This window comes from Xenopus tropicalis, chromosome 8, assembly GCF_000004195.4.
Source record: "Xenopus tropicalis strain Nigerian chromosome 8, UCB_Xtro_10.0, whole genome shotgun sequence".
Taxonomy (NCBI): domain Eukaryota; kingdom Metazoa; phylum Chordata; class Amphibia; order Anura; family Pipidae; genus Xenopus; species Xenopus tropicalis.
In genome coordinates this window covers 49,093,530-49,109,422 of record NC_030684.2, presented here as the reverse complement: position 1 = coordinate 49,109,422, position 15,893 = coordinate 49,093,530, and the positions used below count along the sequence as shown (strand labels likewise).

The window sequence follows — 15,893 nt, the reverse complement described above, 5'->3', positions numbered from 1 at the left end:
TACCCTTCCCTCAGTTATCCCTGACTCCCCCCTCCCCCATGACCCCGTCCTCCTGTCCATTTATTTTATTTGACAATGTTTGCCAAAATGTCATTCTTAAGTTGTTTTGCCCATAAAGAAATGTAGTGCAAACCTTGCAATCATTTAAATATGCCATGAAAAGACATGCACTTCATATTGTCAATGAATGGTATATATTGCTCAGTAAAAAGCTATGAATATGCTATTACGGCTTTTGGTCCATCTTCTATCCCGCTAAGCAGGCTCATCGAATGTAAGTATTAGAGTACATTCACATTGTTTGCAGTAGCTCAGAGGCCAAAGGGATGTTTGTAATGGACTAACCAGATATACTCTACTACATTGGAAATTAGATTTAGGCAGAAAAAAAGGTATGACATTCACCTGTACAAGGCTAAATTTATATAAATATCTTGATTTAAACGAACAATGAAATGTGGTACCTAACCCTCTTCCTCACTGTCTTTTGACCAGAAAATAGTGACATGCAAAACTGTCAAATTTATAAAAGTGAAATGATTTAAATAAAAATAGTTGAAAAGAGACTATACCAAATTAAAATCTGTAAAGCTGTTTCCGACTCTTTGTGAAAGATGGGCTTTTAAGTTAAAAGCCTAAATGGCAGCTGCCTGTATCAGATTCTGATCCCTGGAGAAACAGTGAATGTTTAACATTTTGAGAAACCTCATCACAAATAGCAGCAATATTCTATTTCATGGACTTACAGTAAAGAACAAACTGGAAAAGAAGAGTCAAGCCCTAGTGTAATCCCACAAATGATTCTAAAACATACAAAATTAGATGCAAATCCTGAAGTGACCACCATTAGTACAGCCACAAAGTCAATGCTGCTTAATGACCTACAAACTGAACCACAATTTACAATCTACAATTGTGTAAACAAATCTGGTGCTAATTGCCGAAGAGTGCATTGCATCCATTGAAACACCTTACTTCACACATCTAAATGCAGTGCAAGCTTTGCTGCCTACCTACCTCCCTCTAATATAGAGCACTTCATTCAGAGTCAGGGCAACTCTTTCTTTGAATTGTCCTGTTATTGACTTTCTAACAGTAACATAATAATAAGGTTGAAGAATAAATGTTTAGTTTATGTATATAAGGGTATAGTAGCACAGTGACTAATATTTATTTACATTTTCGAAATCCATAATACTACTGGGCAGCATACTGGCATGTATTACTGCCTTGCAGTAGTCTTGGTCCTGTTCCATCCTAAAGGGGACCTGTCACCCTAAGATATAATTTCAAATTGTATTCTATAGTGTTTGTCAAACAAAGTAAATTTTACTTACACTAGATAAATTATTTAATTGTTGTGTCCTTCAGTCTTGGAATTCACAATCACAGCAAGCTGGCAAGTGCCATTTTGTGGGCAGTGGTAATAAGGCAAGCTTTGTATCATGCCAAAATCTTGTTTATGTGCCAGAATGGGGGACCTGATGGCCATACACAGCATAATTTGGATTGTTATGAGGGAGGGGGGACGTTAGGCATGCAGTGACATCTAGGAAGTGCTGAATGGAAAGTGAAAGTAATTGTCTGCTACACCTCTATGTCTAAGGCATAGAAGTGGGACAGACAATATATGATTGACAGCTGAGAGCAATGCCTTTATAACGGGGTTGGGTGTGTCAATAAAAAAGGGATTTGGGTTTCATGTTTAATTTCAAAAGGACTTTCATTATACAGCTTTTTATATCTGGGTGACAGATCCCCTTTAAACATTATCTGCAAGAAGATTGTATGTTCTCCCTGTGAGAGGTTTCATCGAGGGCTTGTAAATCAAAGGCCCTAATTGGCACGCCTTGAGAAGAACACAAGTTAAAACATAACTTTTATTTAAGTTTTTCAAATCAGTGTTAAAATTACAAAATATAAAAAACAAGTCTAGTCAATTCCCACAAGTATTCTGAAGCTTTAGGCTTGTTGCTATGGGCAAGATACTTTCCGTTCCTTGATACAGCTGGAGGATTATTTGTATCTTATAGTGGAACAAAATATAAAAAAAAAACCATCTGGGAACTGGCCAGACATGATTTTTATATTTTGTAGATGTAACACTGATTTTCTAAACTTAATAAAGGTTATGTTTTAACTTGTGTTCTTCTCAAGCTGTGCCAATTAGGATGTATTATTTCTATGTATCTGATTTATAAACATAAAATATGTTGTGCACCCTGTTGTATATAACTGTGTTAGGCTTTTTTTTCTGAATTATTAACATAGTCCCTGTAGGCAAGCTAATTATCTCCTGATGAATTGGTCCTTGTGTGTGCATGGTGGGAACTATTGATTGTAAGCTCCATAAGGGCCAGTATGGGTGCTGTAAACAAGTTATATAGTTATTAGGAATGACAGTGAAATATCGCTCAGTTTTAATGCCACTTTAGCCACATTATGACTTTGGGATTAAACAACACGGGGATTAAACACAGAACAATCATTTGTAATCCTGCTGTTAACTTCTAAATGATGAAAACTGAGTTTCTGTTCTGTATATCAAGAATATTACACAATACACATCAGGGAAATTACATGTTACGATTACTTGTAGCATCACGTAGGGCTATATACAGTATCAGTGATAATAACTGCTAAAAATACTTTTCTTCTAGGTGCGACTAGAATGGCCAACAGACCTGGCAGTGAACCCTATGGATAATTCTTTGTATGTTTTGGACAATAATATTGTTCTTCAGATTACTGACAACAATCGAGTTCGAATCATTGCCGGCCGCCCCATACATTGTCAAGTTCCAGGCATTGACTACTTCCTCGTCAGCAAAGTAGCAATCCACTCAACTCTGGAATCAGCCAGGGCCATCGCTGTGTCCCATAGTGGTGTTCTTTTCATTGCTGAAACAGATGAGAGGAAGATCAATAGAATACAGCAGGTCACTACAAATGGAGAAATTTCGACTTTAGTTGGAGCTCCGTCCGACTGTGACTGCAAGATTGACCCAAACTGTGACTGTTTTTCAGGTCAGTATTATATCTCTATTTTTTTCCTCTTTAGTATTAAAAAAATAATGTTTAAAACATGCCTTGAATGCTTCATCTGCGCTGAAATGTGAAAAAAGGTGCTGTGTCCTTGTACCAGCCTCTAATACTGAGGGCACAAGGTGCAGGTTGTCACACTCACAAGCCATGGGGACCCTTTACTGAACACTTGCATAGAGGAGGCATTAAGTATATGGGTCCCAGAAATTTGTGTCCCTTGATGTTTCTTCCTATATGCATCATGAATCACTCACAAGGAAGGGGTGGGCAAAAGGAAGAACACGTGTTACCTCGCTTGCCTGCAACTACAGAGACAGATGCAACTTGTTGTACTTCATTTCAGTGGGCAAAGTGTTGCACAAGTTACAAGTGAATCATGGGCAAAAAGTATAAAACTTGCGCCAACTTTTTGCATTTTCCTGCCTCCAATCTATCAATCCTTCTTTAGAGCTCAGTGCTGCTTTTTGTAGCTAATTCCTAGAGAGTACTAGTATAGCTGCTAGCCTATCATTTTGTATTACCAATTTTGTCTCATACAGCATGTTGGAGTGCTGTATTAAATTAAAATGCTGATGCCATATAGTGAAGTCTGTGAACCCACAAGCTGGGGGTCATACAAATCTGACCCATGGGCCTCAGTTGGACAGCCCTGCCTTAGGGCATTCTTCACTAGAGTCTTGTGTCCCAAGCTCCCCAGCAGCATCCAACCTAGTGAGCAGGTAGAGGCCAAGAAGGAAGTGCCATGTCCCACTTCATTAAACATGAAAAGGAAATGGTTATTAACCTCCTAAGTCAATAGGAAAAGCTATCCCACCCAAGGGCTTACATGGACTGGAACTTCCTTAGGTAATAGGGGATTTCTACACTGGTAGTGGAATACCCAGACCAGCAGGGGACTTAATCCTATAGGTCTATAGAAATGTATTTATTTAATTTATTTATATATATATATATATTTATTTATTTATTTTTTGTCTCTTACTCTTTCATTGCTTTTTTATTTTATCATGATCACATTGCAGGCTTACACACAAGCATACAGTATGTCCCTAATAATTAATGATCAGTTGCCACTCTCGTATATTTGTGAAAAATTGTTGGCATGCAACTCTTTACAGGACTGGGCAAACGCTGCTTGAGTTTGTGCATAAACCAAGTTAGTTATTTAATGCCACAGATTTTTGCATCCATTTCATGCATTTTGTCCATTCATTTTGTGTATCAGTAGAACACAGCAGGGCTGACACCAAATGAAACCATGTATATTTATCACTGTAAAATATATGTTGTCTAGCTGAATAAATCTAACATGAATATCCCATATTACATATTAATATAAAACAGCCACACTCTACTGCCAGCAGTGACATCGTGAAATTATAAGTGCGCAGCAGCTGTCTTGCCTTACCTAGGAAAAGGAAAGACTCATTTCTAAACCATCAGGTTTCCAAATTTTTAAACATAGGTGTATTTAATATAATTCTCTCCCACTGCTAGAAAAAGTATTGGAAAGTTGCATTTGGGTAAAGTGTATACAATGGATATTCATTTATGTTAAACAGCCTTCTTTCTGTGGTTTTGAAGATTTTTAAAAGTTTTTTTTTTTGTTATTCCCTTTCTTAAGGTGATGGTGGATTTGCCAAAGATTCTAAGTTAAAAGCCCCATCATCCTTAGCTGTGTCTCCTGATGGCATGTTGTACATAGCAGACCTTGGCAACATCAGAATCCGTGGAGTAAGCAAGAACAAGCCTCACCTTAATCCCTCAAATATTTATGAGGTAGCATCGCCAGTAGACCAAGAACTGTATCAGTTCAGTACCAACGGGACACACCTCCACACATTAAATCTAATCACTAGGGACTATGTCTACAATTTCACCTACAATGGAGATGGAGATATCAGCTCTATCACAAAGAGCAACGGAAACTCTGTGCACATTCGCCGGGATGCAGGTGGTATGCCCCTGTGGTTGGTGGTACCTGGAGGTCAGGTTTATTGGCTCACCATCAGCAGCAACGGAGTTTTGAAAAGAATCTCTGCTCAGGGATACAACTTGGCGCTGATGACATATCATGGTAACAGTGGATTGCTGGCAACCAAAAGTAATGAGAATGGCTGGACTACAGTTTATGAGTAAGTCATATTTTAGGTAGTTCATTTTAATCAGGGACCTTATACAGTATATACATATTTTATTAGCAGTTGCTTTCTTTGTTAGGGCAAGAGCACATGGGGCATTTAATCACCACTACTTGTAGGGGCAATAACAACACTGACTACATTAATACCACCCACAACTCTTCTCTTTGATACCAACAGGAAAGATATGCATTGTGTTGAGTGTGTGACCAGCGTTGCAAGTAGTATTAAGCAGAACACTTCTATTTAAGGAATAAAGTGGCATAATAATACAATAATATCATCAGCTTTTATTCATTTTCACTTGAAAAATAATGCAGAGGTTTTTGACCATTCTTCATTTCAGCCTGCACCCTTTTCTGCCCCACATTTGGGTCCAGACCCATTCATAGGCTGCAAATTATTACTTGGTATAGCAATTTATTCTTCTAAAATGCAGTTACTTACTATACTTTTAATTTATGTGGCTGGAAGGAGGATGGGCAAGTTGCAGCTGACTCCCAAATGCATTAGTCTCTTGCTCACCTATATGGCCCACAAGCCCAAGCCTAGGTATGTTGGCATCATGTATAACCTAATCAATAAGTGACTGATACTTCTGTCTGCCTTAGGTTATACTGTACTAGGTTATACGTTCATATTTTTGCATTATTCTCATACTTAATGATGGCCTATGCTACAAACTGAGAAAACAAAATCATGTGCTTCCTTAGCACAATGCATTCACTTTAATAATAAATGTGCCTTCGTGTTCCCACTCATAATTTATTAAAACTGTTTGAGCCCTTCTAAAAATGTTATCAATGACAGTATTATTTCAATATACTTCTGTGTTTTGAAAATAATAATGTTAATAAAGCTGTTCAGTATAAGCTGGTGACACATGGGCTATAGGTATGGCCATTTACATGAGAGGAACTTTTATATTGATATGGGCCATTCCCACCTCCTTGATAGTTTCAGACAGAAATCAATTGAACTGCACTGTGTACACATGCTGCATGCCAGCAGGATTTCATGCTGCTGACACAATCATACATATTATGGTATGTTCCCAATACATTGTTAGTGTCTTTTTTCTAGGCCTGTTTTTCAGCTGTTTTCCATTGTATTTCAGTGACTAGTGCATTGTTTGTAGTCTGCTACTATGTACAGCACTGGGGAAAAGATATGAAATTTTAACTGAATATTAAAATATTAATGGTTGTCAAGATGTTGCACATTACTTTAACATACCACAGTCCACATATAATTCAGGAGGCAACTGTGGCGCAAACAGCAAGTAGAGCAAAACACAGAAGGGCTAATAAGCAGTTTTTTCAAATTTATAGCCTATGCTCTCTCTTCCATCTTCCTAAGAACATGTTTAATCACAGCTCCCACCACACGTTTCATAGATGTTAAGTTATGTTATATATATGCGTGTGTGTACAATCGTCAGCATTGACCTTTCTGAAGATGCTGATTAATCCTCATCTCTATTAAGGAGATGCTTAAGTGCGGGCATTTATCTCAGCTTGTATCCTGTCACCTGGGTATATCTTTAGAGAACATATTTATATGCTGTATGTGTATAGAAGTGGGGAGAGAGGCAGACTGAGAAAGAGAGAAGTCAATGAATAAAGAAGGAAAGAGACATTAAAAAAAAAGAAATGAAGAGATCAGAAGGAGAAAGTGGATGTGGAGCAATACAGAAGAAATAAAATCAAAAAGAGTTAAGAGTCAGAATGGAAATGACCAAGAAAAGCTGTTTTAAAAGTATCAACAAAAATGAATGAGCATTAGAGAGAACATAAACATAATAGAAAGGTTGGAAGAGTTGGAAGAGTAAGAGAAAGAATGAAAAAAAATTGAATGTGTGAAATGGTGAAGGTTGGTGAGCAATGCAGAATGATGGAAACAAAAGAAGGAGACCAAAGGCGGTCATACACAGGCCAACTAGGTACAGCATCCGACTGGCTGGTCTGCAGGCTGAACAGATGGGTACTGTATGAGGGGCCATTCATGGCATGACCATTCTTTTACTCATTTGGACTAATACGATAAGAACAGCAGAAAGTGAAGCTATGACTTCTCTTCACTTTATCTGCCAAGCCACCTTATACACCACTTTAAATATCATCATCCCCCAAAGTAACCTTGCATCTGTATCATATATATACACACCATTAGAAGGCCCCTTTTAACCTGGTGCCAAATGGAAAGTAAGCATCAGTACCCTTAGCATAAAGGAATGCAATAAAGTCCCAGCTAACCAGTACCCCTTATTTCTGAAAGAGGTTGCCTTGTTCAGTTTAAATATATACAACAATTTAGCTTGTCCCAGTGAAAGGGCCAATATTGGAGATGTGAGGTAAAACAGGTTGGGTCCTCCACCTCTACTGGCATTGCTGGAGAAACATTCTGCCTTTCCAATTATAGTGGATCCTAAGACTGTATTACTAGGCCATCATGCCCTTTAAATCATCTTTCTTTGTTGTGCTAGATAATTTATATATCACATTTTTAGACTGTATTTATAGCTACAGGGTCAATTCTAGCTTAATTTCTTTTAACAATTTTCCTTTATGTATAAAGCGCCTTACGGCTGGCTTGAGCTTAGCGAATAATATAAGTCACATTTACCAGATCAAATGTAGTACTATAAGAAATATCAACTTTCTGTGGTTAAATAATGCCCTCTAGTGGTTTTCTTGGTCATTTCGTTTACATATGCTTCATTTCTATGCAAAATATATTGAAATCAGTTATTTACCATGCATGTTTTCCACCAGAAACATATGAATGCTTTCTTTGCCACAAAATAGAATGACAGTCAAGGAAATAAATCTCTCATGTCGGCAAAAAACATAAAATGATGCCTAAAGCTCTTCAGGGAGAAACTAGATCTGAGTTGTTGACCTTGCGCTCTCCAGCAGATGTAGATTTGGCTTCTCTACAGTCTTTAATCACCATTAGCATTCTAGCGCAGATTTATCTGTGAACACATAAACATGTTTTCTGGAGCTTTGTCTATTGATGATTAAACCCTAAATACAGTAAAAAAAAAAATGATAGACCTACCACCCATGAAAGCAGAGATGCGAATGATCACTATGTAAACCCACCCAAAAGGAAAGCAAAGATCACCTTGCATAGGTTTATCACCTATGTTTGTAAATAAACCCCACATGAAATAGGTATACTCCATGTGGTTTTTAGTGAATATCTCTATGGAGAAGTTTACTGGGCACCATTGTTGCAAGTATTATTGCAGATTTAGGAAATGGGTCACTTTTAGAAGATTGTGAAGAAGTGATGACATTTGTGTCTCTGTGCTGTTCTAAAGGTATGATCCTGATGGGCATTTAACAAATGCAACATTTCCGACGGGAGAAGTCAGCAGTTTTCACAGTGACATGGAAAAAGCCACTCGAGTTGAACTTGATACTTCAAGCAGGGAAAATATTGTGACAACTACCAACATATCTGCAACTAGCACCATATACGCGTTAAGACAAGGTAACAACACAAAGTCACAAGAATATGCATTTGTTTAAGGTTGATTCCAAATAGTGTTCCTTCTCCATCTACTCCTGTAAGGGTCCATCAGTGTGTTCTAGTCCTGCTTACTATTTATGTCCAAGAACAGTTAAAGTTAACTGCTAATTTACATCTCTAGGTTTTTGTAGTAATGAAAAGGTAGACCTTTGTCAGTAAGCAGGCCTAGCTGACTTCAGGAAACCTGCCCCAAAATCAATACTATAATTGTTTATCTATTTTAACCCCATAATATAACTGCTCTGAAAGACTTACTTTACCTATGAAGCTATAAACTTTCTAAGAAAGATCTGCAGTCTGAATGATATTTGTTTGTGAATGTAATTTATTACTTCTCATCACTGATTCTCCATTTATTGTTAACTTTCTTAACTTGAGTTTTGGGGGCAGATCAGGGGCGTAACTACACAGAAAGCAGACCCTGCAATGAGTGTAGGGGGCCTAGTAATTAATGAGTAATTTCAATATATCTTGGTAAAATAGGTCAGCTTAGTAATGTGTTGGGGCCCTAAATTGAAATTGCTGTGGGTCCCAGAAACATCTAGTTACACCGATGGAACATATGTGCTTTTTCTCTGATTTTCTTACTTGTCACCCAAAATAGATTTCACAGACTGAAAAATGAATATGGCTAAAATGCCATATTTTATATTCTGAACTTACTGCATCAGCCTTAAGTTTCAGCATCTTAATAGCAGCAATGATCCAGGACTTTCAAACTTGTCACAGGGGCTTGCTATCTTGGAAAGTGTCACTGACACTATACATGCTCAGTGGGCTCTGAGGAGCTATTAAGAAGTTAAGCTTAGGTGATGGGGAGCTACTGGGGCATCTTTGAAGGCACAGATCTTCCCTGCTAAAGGGCTGTGGTTGCCTTGTCTGGTACAGAAGCCCAAAACATACTATACAACATTTCTAGCCCCCTTCTTTAGTTAGGCTTTAGCTCTCCTTTAAGCTGATCATAAGGGGCGCTATGCAGGTCCAATGTACCGTTGTGGTATTTTCAAACCTCCCTGATAGATATCTGGGTGGTTTTTGGCTATCTATCCATCGGGGAGCCAGGAGGGAAGGGCCAATACATGGGCAGTTGCCGACTTGGTCTAAAGGGGCTGAATTGGCAGCTTGGGTCTGACACTTTATTGCAACTCACAGCAAGGATACAGGCAAATGAGCAATAATAATATTAAAGGTATTCATTCTTATAAGAAACCTTTCATTTCAGAAATAATACTTTAGAGGTACCTGTAGGTTAACCCATTGGAGTATCCAGTCTTATATAGTAATTACCCATATCACCCTACCCCAGGCTTACTTGGGTCTTACTGACCAAGAGCCCATTTCTTCTGTAATTGATGTTTTGCCACATGCTGTAGATAAGGACAGAAATCCGTAGGATGGAGACACCAAATGAATTTCCAAAAGATTTTGTGCAACTAAAATTCTAGTTGTGCCACCAATAAGATAGTTCCATTGTACAAAGTCACTAATCTTCTGTTTATTTGACAAGTTCACCTCTGGTGAAGGCTAGGGGGCAATTCTCTACTGCATAACACACAGAGCCCTCAGCCAACACTATATCATAATTATAGAGTTGCAGTGGAACCTGGGAAACTTGGCAAACACCAGTGCAGCATCTCTAAATAATGTTAACGGACCCCTTTGCATCTAGAAGTCCAGTGTGCAGCAAAAAAAAAAATTACTGAAATGAAAAAGGCACTAAAGCGACTAGCAAATGAAAATATTTGAATCCTTTCAGATATTGGCAGACCTATCTGCTGCCTTACTGCCCTGTTTTGATTTCACCCCTGAATGCCTTCTTACAGAAATAAAAATACCTCTGAGGTCCCTCTGGATTCTCGGTATTAACATTCTGCAGCAGCACCATAAACACAGCCAGGTTTTCAATGCAGTTTGGAAGATTTGTGCCTCTGGGAATGAAACTAATAATACATATTTCCTAATTCTTGCAAAAGTAGCATCATATCTCAATGTCATTTAATAATCTTAGACTCTTTCCTAAAAAAAAAGAAAAGCACAGTCATACTGCCATCAGTAATGATAGAATACAGTTGTTTATCAGCACTTTCTCCTTGACACCCAAGGTTTTCAGGCTCAGAGGTTACTGAATTTCATTATACTGACAGGAGTTCTTTTCCGTGTCCTTACATTGCAGTTGCTCTTCTTTCCACTCTGTGCTCATGTGTTGAGAGTGAGTGATTATAACTAAAGTTCATCACAGGAGACTGAGCGTAAGATGGAAACCCTGACCCCTCTTCAGCCTCATGGAACAGCTCAAGAGCTAAATGTGTCAGCTTTAATTATGGTGCTTAAAACAATTCTATTCCAACTTTCACTTAAATAAAATAGCCATAGGATAGGCTTCTTTTTACCTCTGGTCACTGTGGAATCTGTGGATTCTGGCAAATGCCAGAGGGGCTGCTGTAAGATGCCATAGACAGTCACTATTTACTGGGCCTGTGGGGGCTGTTTGGGCCTCTTTGTACTTGAAATGCCAGGGCTTATTTTGAATCCCATTCCAGGCTTGATTTCTCCAAACTACCAGCCTTAGTTAATGGGCCCTTGGCCACAAAATAAATTTGTTAGATATATTATAAATAAAAATACTATTACATTTTCTTTTTAATTTATGTCAAAAGCCTGGTGGTCTCCAAATGTTGAATTACAAATCCTAAGACCCTACTGAAAGCCAATGGCTGTTGGGTGGGATGCTGGGAGTTGTATTTTAACATTTGCACATTGCAGTGCTGGGTGTACCATCTCTAGCTTTAGCTACCTCCAAAAAGCTTTCATTAAGCCACAGCAATCATTTGCATAGCATATCTTCACTAACTGCAGTAGCTTTTCTCATCCTACTTTATTTGTGAATGCAAAATACTGATATAAATGATAATCTTCCTTGAAAAAGTAACTGTAAAGAAGTCCAATTCCTTAATTCACCTGTGTTTTGTGTACAAGCACTATATTGGCATGTCTACGGGCTAATTCTCTAAACAGTAGTTCAATGGGGCTTTACAAATGGAAGAGAAAATCCCAAACCATGGGAATTGTGGAAAGAGTAGAGCGTATATAAAATCACAATCATGAAATGCAGTAAGTAAAACAATTTCTATCTTGTTCCTCAGAAAACAACCTAAACACTTATCGAGTCAATCCTGACGGCTCCCTGAGAGTTACTTTTGCCAGTGGGATGGAAATTATGCTAAATGCAGAGCCACACACATTGGCAGGAGTTGTCAGTCCAACGTTAGGAAAATGCAATATCTCACTTCCTGGGGAGCATAGCCCAAACCTCATTGAGTGGCGCCAGCGAAAGGAGCAAAATAAGGGCAATATCTCAGCTTTTGAAAGACGTCTAAGGGTAAGTCTTTACAATTCTCAGTCTGCAATAATGTACAAGGTCCATGAAGTACCATGTCCAACATTTCTGCTCCTAAGTCTTTACAGTTGTCAGTCTATCATGACCTTTTAGGTCCCAAAGGTCAGACTTGAAATGACAAACTATATATGTTCTTACTGAGTAGCACCATGGAAATAAGCAAAGGTATATTTTGGAACGGTGAATGGAAGGTTTTGTCATTGTCACATACCAAGAAGCAGATTTATCAAAAATCTCAACTTTTCCAATAAAATAATAAAAGAAAAAGTCAAAAATCACAGTTTTTTTAGAGCCACTACAGATCAGGTCCAGAACACAATAGAATGCTATACAGTTACTATTCACTTGAAACAGCTAATAATTATGTGCTACCTGCGGTGCTCTCAGGCAGGAGACCAAGTAGTGCCCATCTGGGCAGCACTTTTGGAAACATGTTCATCATTTATCCTCTTGTTCATTTATCATAAGGGGTGCAGCGATGTAACGGCTTTGCATACTGTAATCCCTATTATAAATGAGATTCAATGTCTTAAGTAGAGAAATACACAGATGGGATTTAGTATCCAGAAACCATTACCCAGGATGCTCCACTGCCCATCACAGTGTATTTAGTAAATTCTTCATTGTGGCCTGATTTGCTCTTCCTCTGTAATAAAAGATAATGTTGTGAAATAGATATTAACTAAACCAGTATAAATCACTGTTAATATTAAGAATTTAGGCACAGATAATTCAGTAAAGCCCAGGTACCAAGCCATCAGAATTATAAATCTCATACTTATATATATAGTTATTTATTGTAACCAAACAAATGAGCAAAGTCAATACATTTTTACAATTGACTTGCAATTCTTTTACATAGTTACATAGTTACATAGGGTTGAAAAAAGACCAGTGTCCATCAAGTTTAACCCATCCAGGTAAACCCAGCACACACAACCCACACCTACCAATCTATACACTCACATACACAAACTATATATACAACCACTAGTACTAACTGTAGATATTAGTATCACAATAGCCTTGGATACTATGCTTGTTTAAGAACTCATCCAGGCCCCTCTTAAAGGCATTAACAGAATCTGCCATTACCACATCACTAGGAAGGGCATTCCCCAACCTCACTGCCCTCACCGTGAAAAACCACCCACGCTGCTTCAAATGGAAACTCCGTTCCTCTAATCTAAAGGGGTGACCTCTGGTGCGTTGATTGTTTTGACTCTGCATTGATTGTTGCTAACTACCTTTATGTACAGCGCTGCAGAATATTTTGGCATTTTATAAATGTAGCAATAACAGTAAGTATTGGCCAGTGAGTGATTTCTTTGGATATGTACTTGATCAACTTTCCTGTACTGTTACTGTCCCTTTAAGTTTCACCAAAAAAAAATCACAAAATGTGTAAAACACATTGAAGTCAATTATGTTTTCTCAGTGATTTTTTCCATGCCGCACAACAAAATTTCGCTCATCTCTACTATTACACTTGCAGTTCAAGAAATTCTTACCCGAACCAGGATGGCTGGAAGGATTCATATTTGGGGCTACCCCAATTATAGTTTGCCCCCAAAAGAGTAGATTAGCCAATGCAATGTCCTGATTGGTTATTATGGGTTACTAGTGCTGCTAAATGAGCCATTATCCCCTTTACTTTTATCGATTATCATTATATTATCATTATATAGGACTATAGGGCAATCACCCAACACACAGACGAGGACCAGTTTTTGCAGGAAGCCCAGAATGAAGTGATTTCTTGGCAGACTTGCCTATCTTTATTTTTGCAAAATGGCAAAGAAAAAGAAAAATTCAAACATTTATTGGGACCCTGGCAGTACAATGGTTAATTCTGGGTACAGTTGATTTTTTCCTGCAAAGATCTTGTAAGAGAAACTGCTTACTTGCCTCACAGACAGAAATACAACGTGCACTCGCTGAGCTTTCTTCCCACACTGATTTTAATGTGGTCACAATGTTTAGAAAGTAACCAAGCACAATCATAAAACAAATAGATAAAGCATCAGTCGGGGAGGGGGGCCACTAGACCACATGAAATCAGAGGACTTGGGTTTGTGGTCTCTGCATCAGCCTTTAATATCTGTCAAAGTACTGGAGGTAATGAGAACAGAGTTACAGTAATATTAAGCCTTGCTTTATCTCCTTCCATGCATGTAGCTAATGGAAATGTATGTATAATTATATTTATTTTCCTTCATATTCCTATAAAGATGTTGTTTATCATGAGATTCTGCATTATATGTCTCCGCCATTGCCATTTGTCTTCATCATATGTCCTCCTATATAGATTGTAAGCTCTACGGGGCAGGGACCTCCTTTCGTCTTGTGTTTCTGACTCTTATTGCAACTGCACCTTGTATTTATTGTATTTATTGTTGTACTTTGTATTTATCCATTTTGTATTTATCCATTATTTTTAACCCCCGTCTGTATTAATGAATTCTACTGTACAGCGCTGCGTACATAAGTAGCGCTTTATAAATAAAGATATACATACATACATCATTTAGAGGGGCCAGACACAGGCAGAGTCCAGATAAAGCAGCCAAAGCCTGCACATTCAGGATCTGTTTATACACAATTCAGTGTTAGTGGCTACATCGCCCCAAGAGAACAAAGAAGCAATGTGCAGCTTCTATTCTTTTGTTTTTTTTGTGCAGAACAGCCGCCAAGGTTTTCAGAGTGGTTCTCTGTACATCTCATTTATGAACAAAAGTTGAAAGAGCTAAAATGGAAGCAAAACTCAGCATGAACTGATGCTATTCAGAAAGGTACTTGCTCCTTTACAACCAACACAGATGCAGGAGAAAGAAGTGTTCATAAAGGAAAAACAGGAACACCACTTATGTATAATATATCAATTCTTTGCCTTTTATTTCAAGCCACAGACTGACATGTGCAGTGAAGATCAATGATTTAGTGGGAACAAACCCTTCCTGTCTCAAGGATGCCTGACTTTTCTTACCCAACTACCAAAATAAAAAACTTATATGTGGGCAAATGCTAAGTTCCATCCATCGCAACTTGTGTGTAATATACCAAGAGAGACACAAGCCATTTTCATTTTTCTAACGTTAAAAAGGGTGTTTAATATGACTCCTTGGCCTCTTCACAGTTTTTTGACAATAGAGAATGTTGGCATGAATTCCTTGAGCAGTTTGATCATATTGGCAACCTTGTACATGTACATAAATTAGCCCCACCAAGGCTAAACCATTGTAATTATTTCCCTTATTGCATACTGCTATCTATATGGCATGCTGAACCATCATTAGTAGGGATATCCTTAAAGGAGAAGGAAAGGCATTCTGGCATTTTACTGCCAATAGATTCACCACAATAGTGCAAGCTAGAATGATATATTGCTTCTGCAGAAAGCTTTACCATACCTGAGTAAACAGCCCTAGAAACTTCCTGTGTTAGATAAAAGCAGCTGCCATTTTAGCTTGGTCTCAATAACTTCCATGCTGCAGCTCTGGCTGCTGGTAGCTCAGATTACAGCAGAAAAGGGAGACAAGGGTGGGGGAGAGAGGAGCAAGCTGCGCAGACTTGTGCCTTGCTCTGAAGGATTTTTCTGAGAGCAGGATGACTGACACAGAAGAACATGTGTACACAAAAGAAAAAACTAAACTGTGTGTTCCTTTTGATAGATACAGTGTTTCTGTGAGTGCTTATGGCTGTATTTACACAGACCTTTCTGATAAAGCTTACTTAGTTTTTACCTTTCCTTCTTTTTTAATTGAAAATAA

The 15,893-nt window shown here is 38.1% G+C and overlaps 1 protein-coding gene across 2 annotated transcripts in view; it reads left to right on the top strand.

Moving 5' to 3' along the window:
- Window positions 1-15,893, top strand: part of tenm1 (teneurin transmembrane protein 1) — a 373,978-nt gene that overhangs the window by 345,525 nt on the left and 12,560 nt on the right. For both annotated transcript variants that reach the window (XM_031891499.1, XM_031891500.1), the window contains 4 exons: window positions 2,661-3,027; window positions 4,670-5,180; window positions 8,515-8,687; window positions 11,870-12,105. In XM_031891499.1, the coding sequence (XP_031747359.1) occupies window positions 2,661-3,027; window positions 4,670-5,180; window positions 8,515-8,687; window positions 11,870-12,105 (1,287 nt within the window). The remainder of the gene's footprint in view (window positions 1-2,660; window positions 3,028-4,669; window positions 5,181-8,514; window positions 8,688-11,869; window positions 12,106-15,893) is intronic.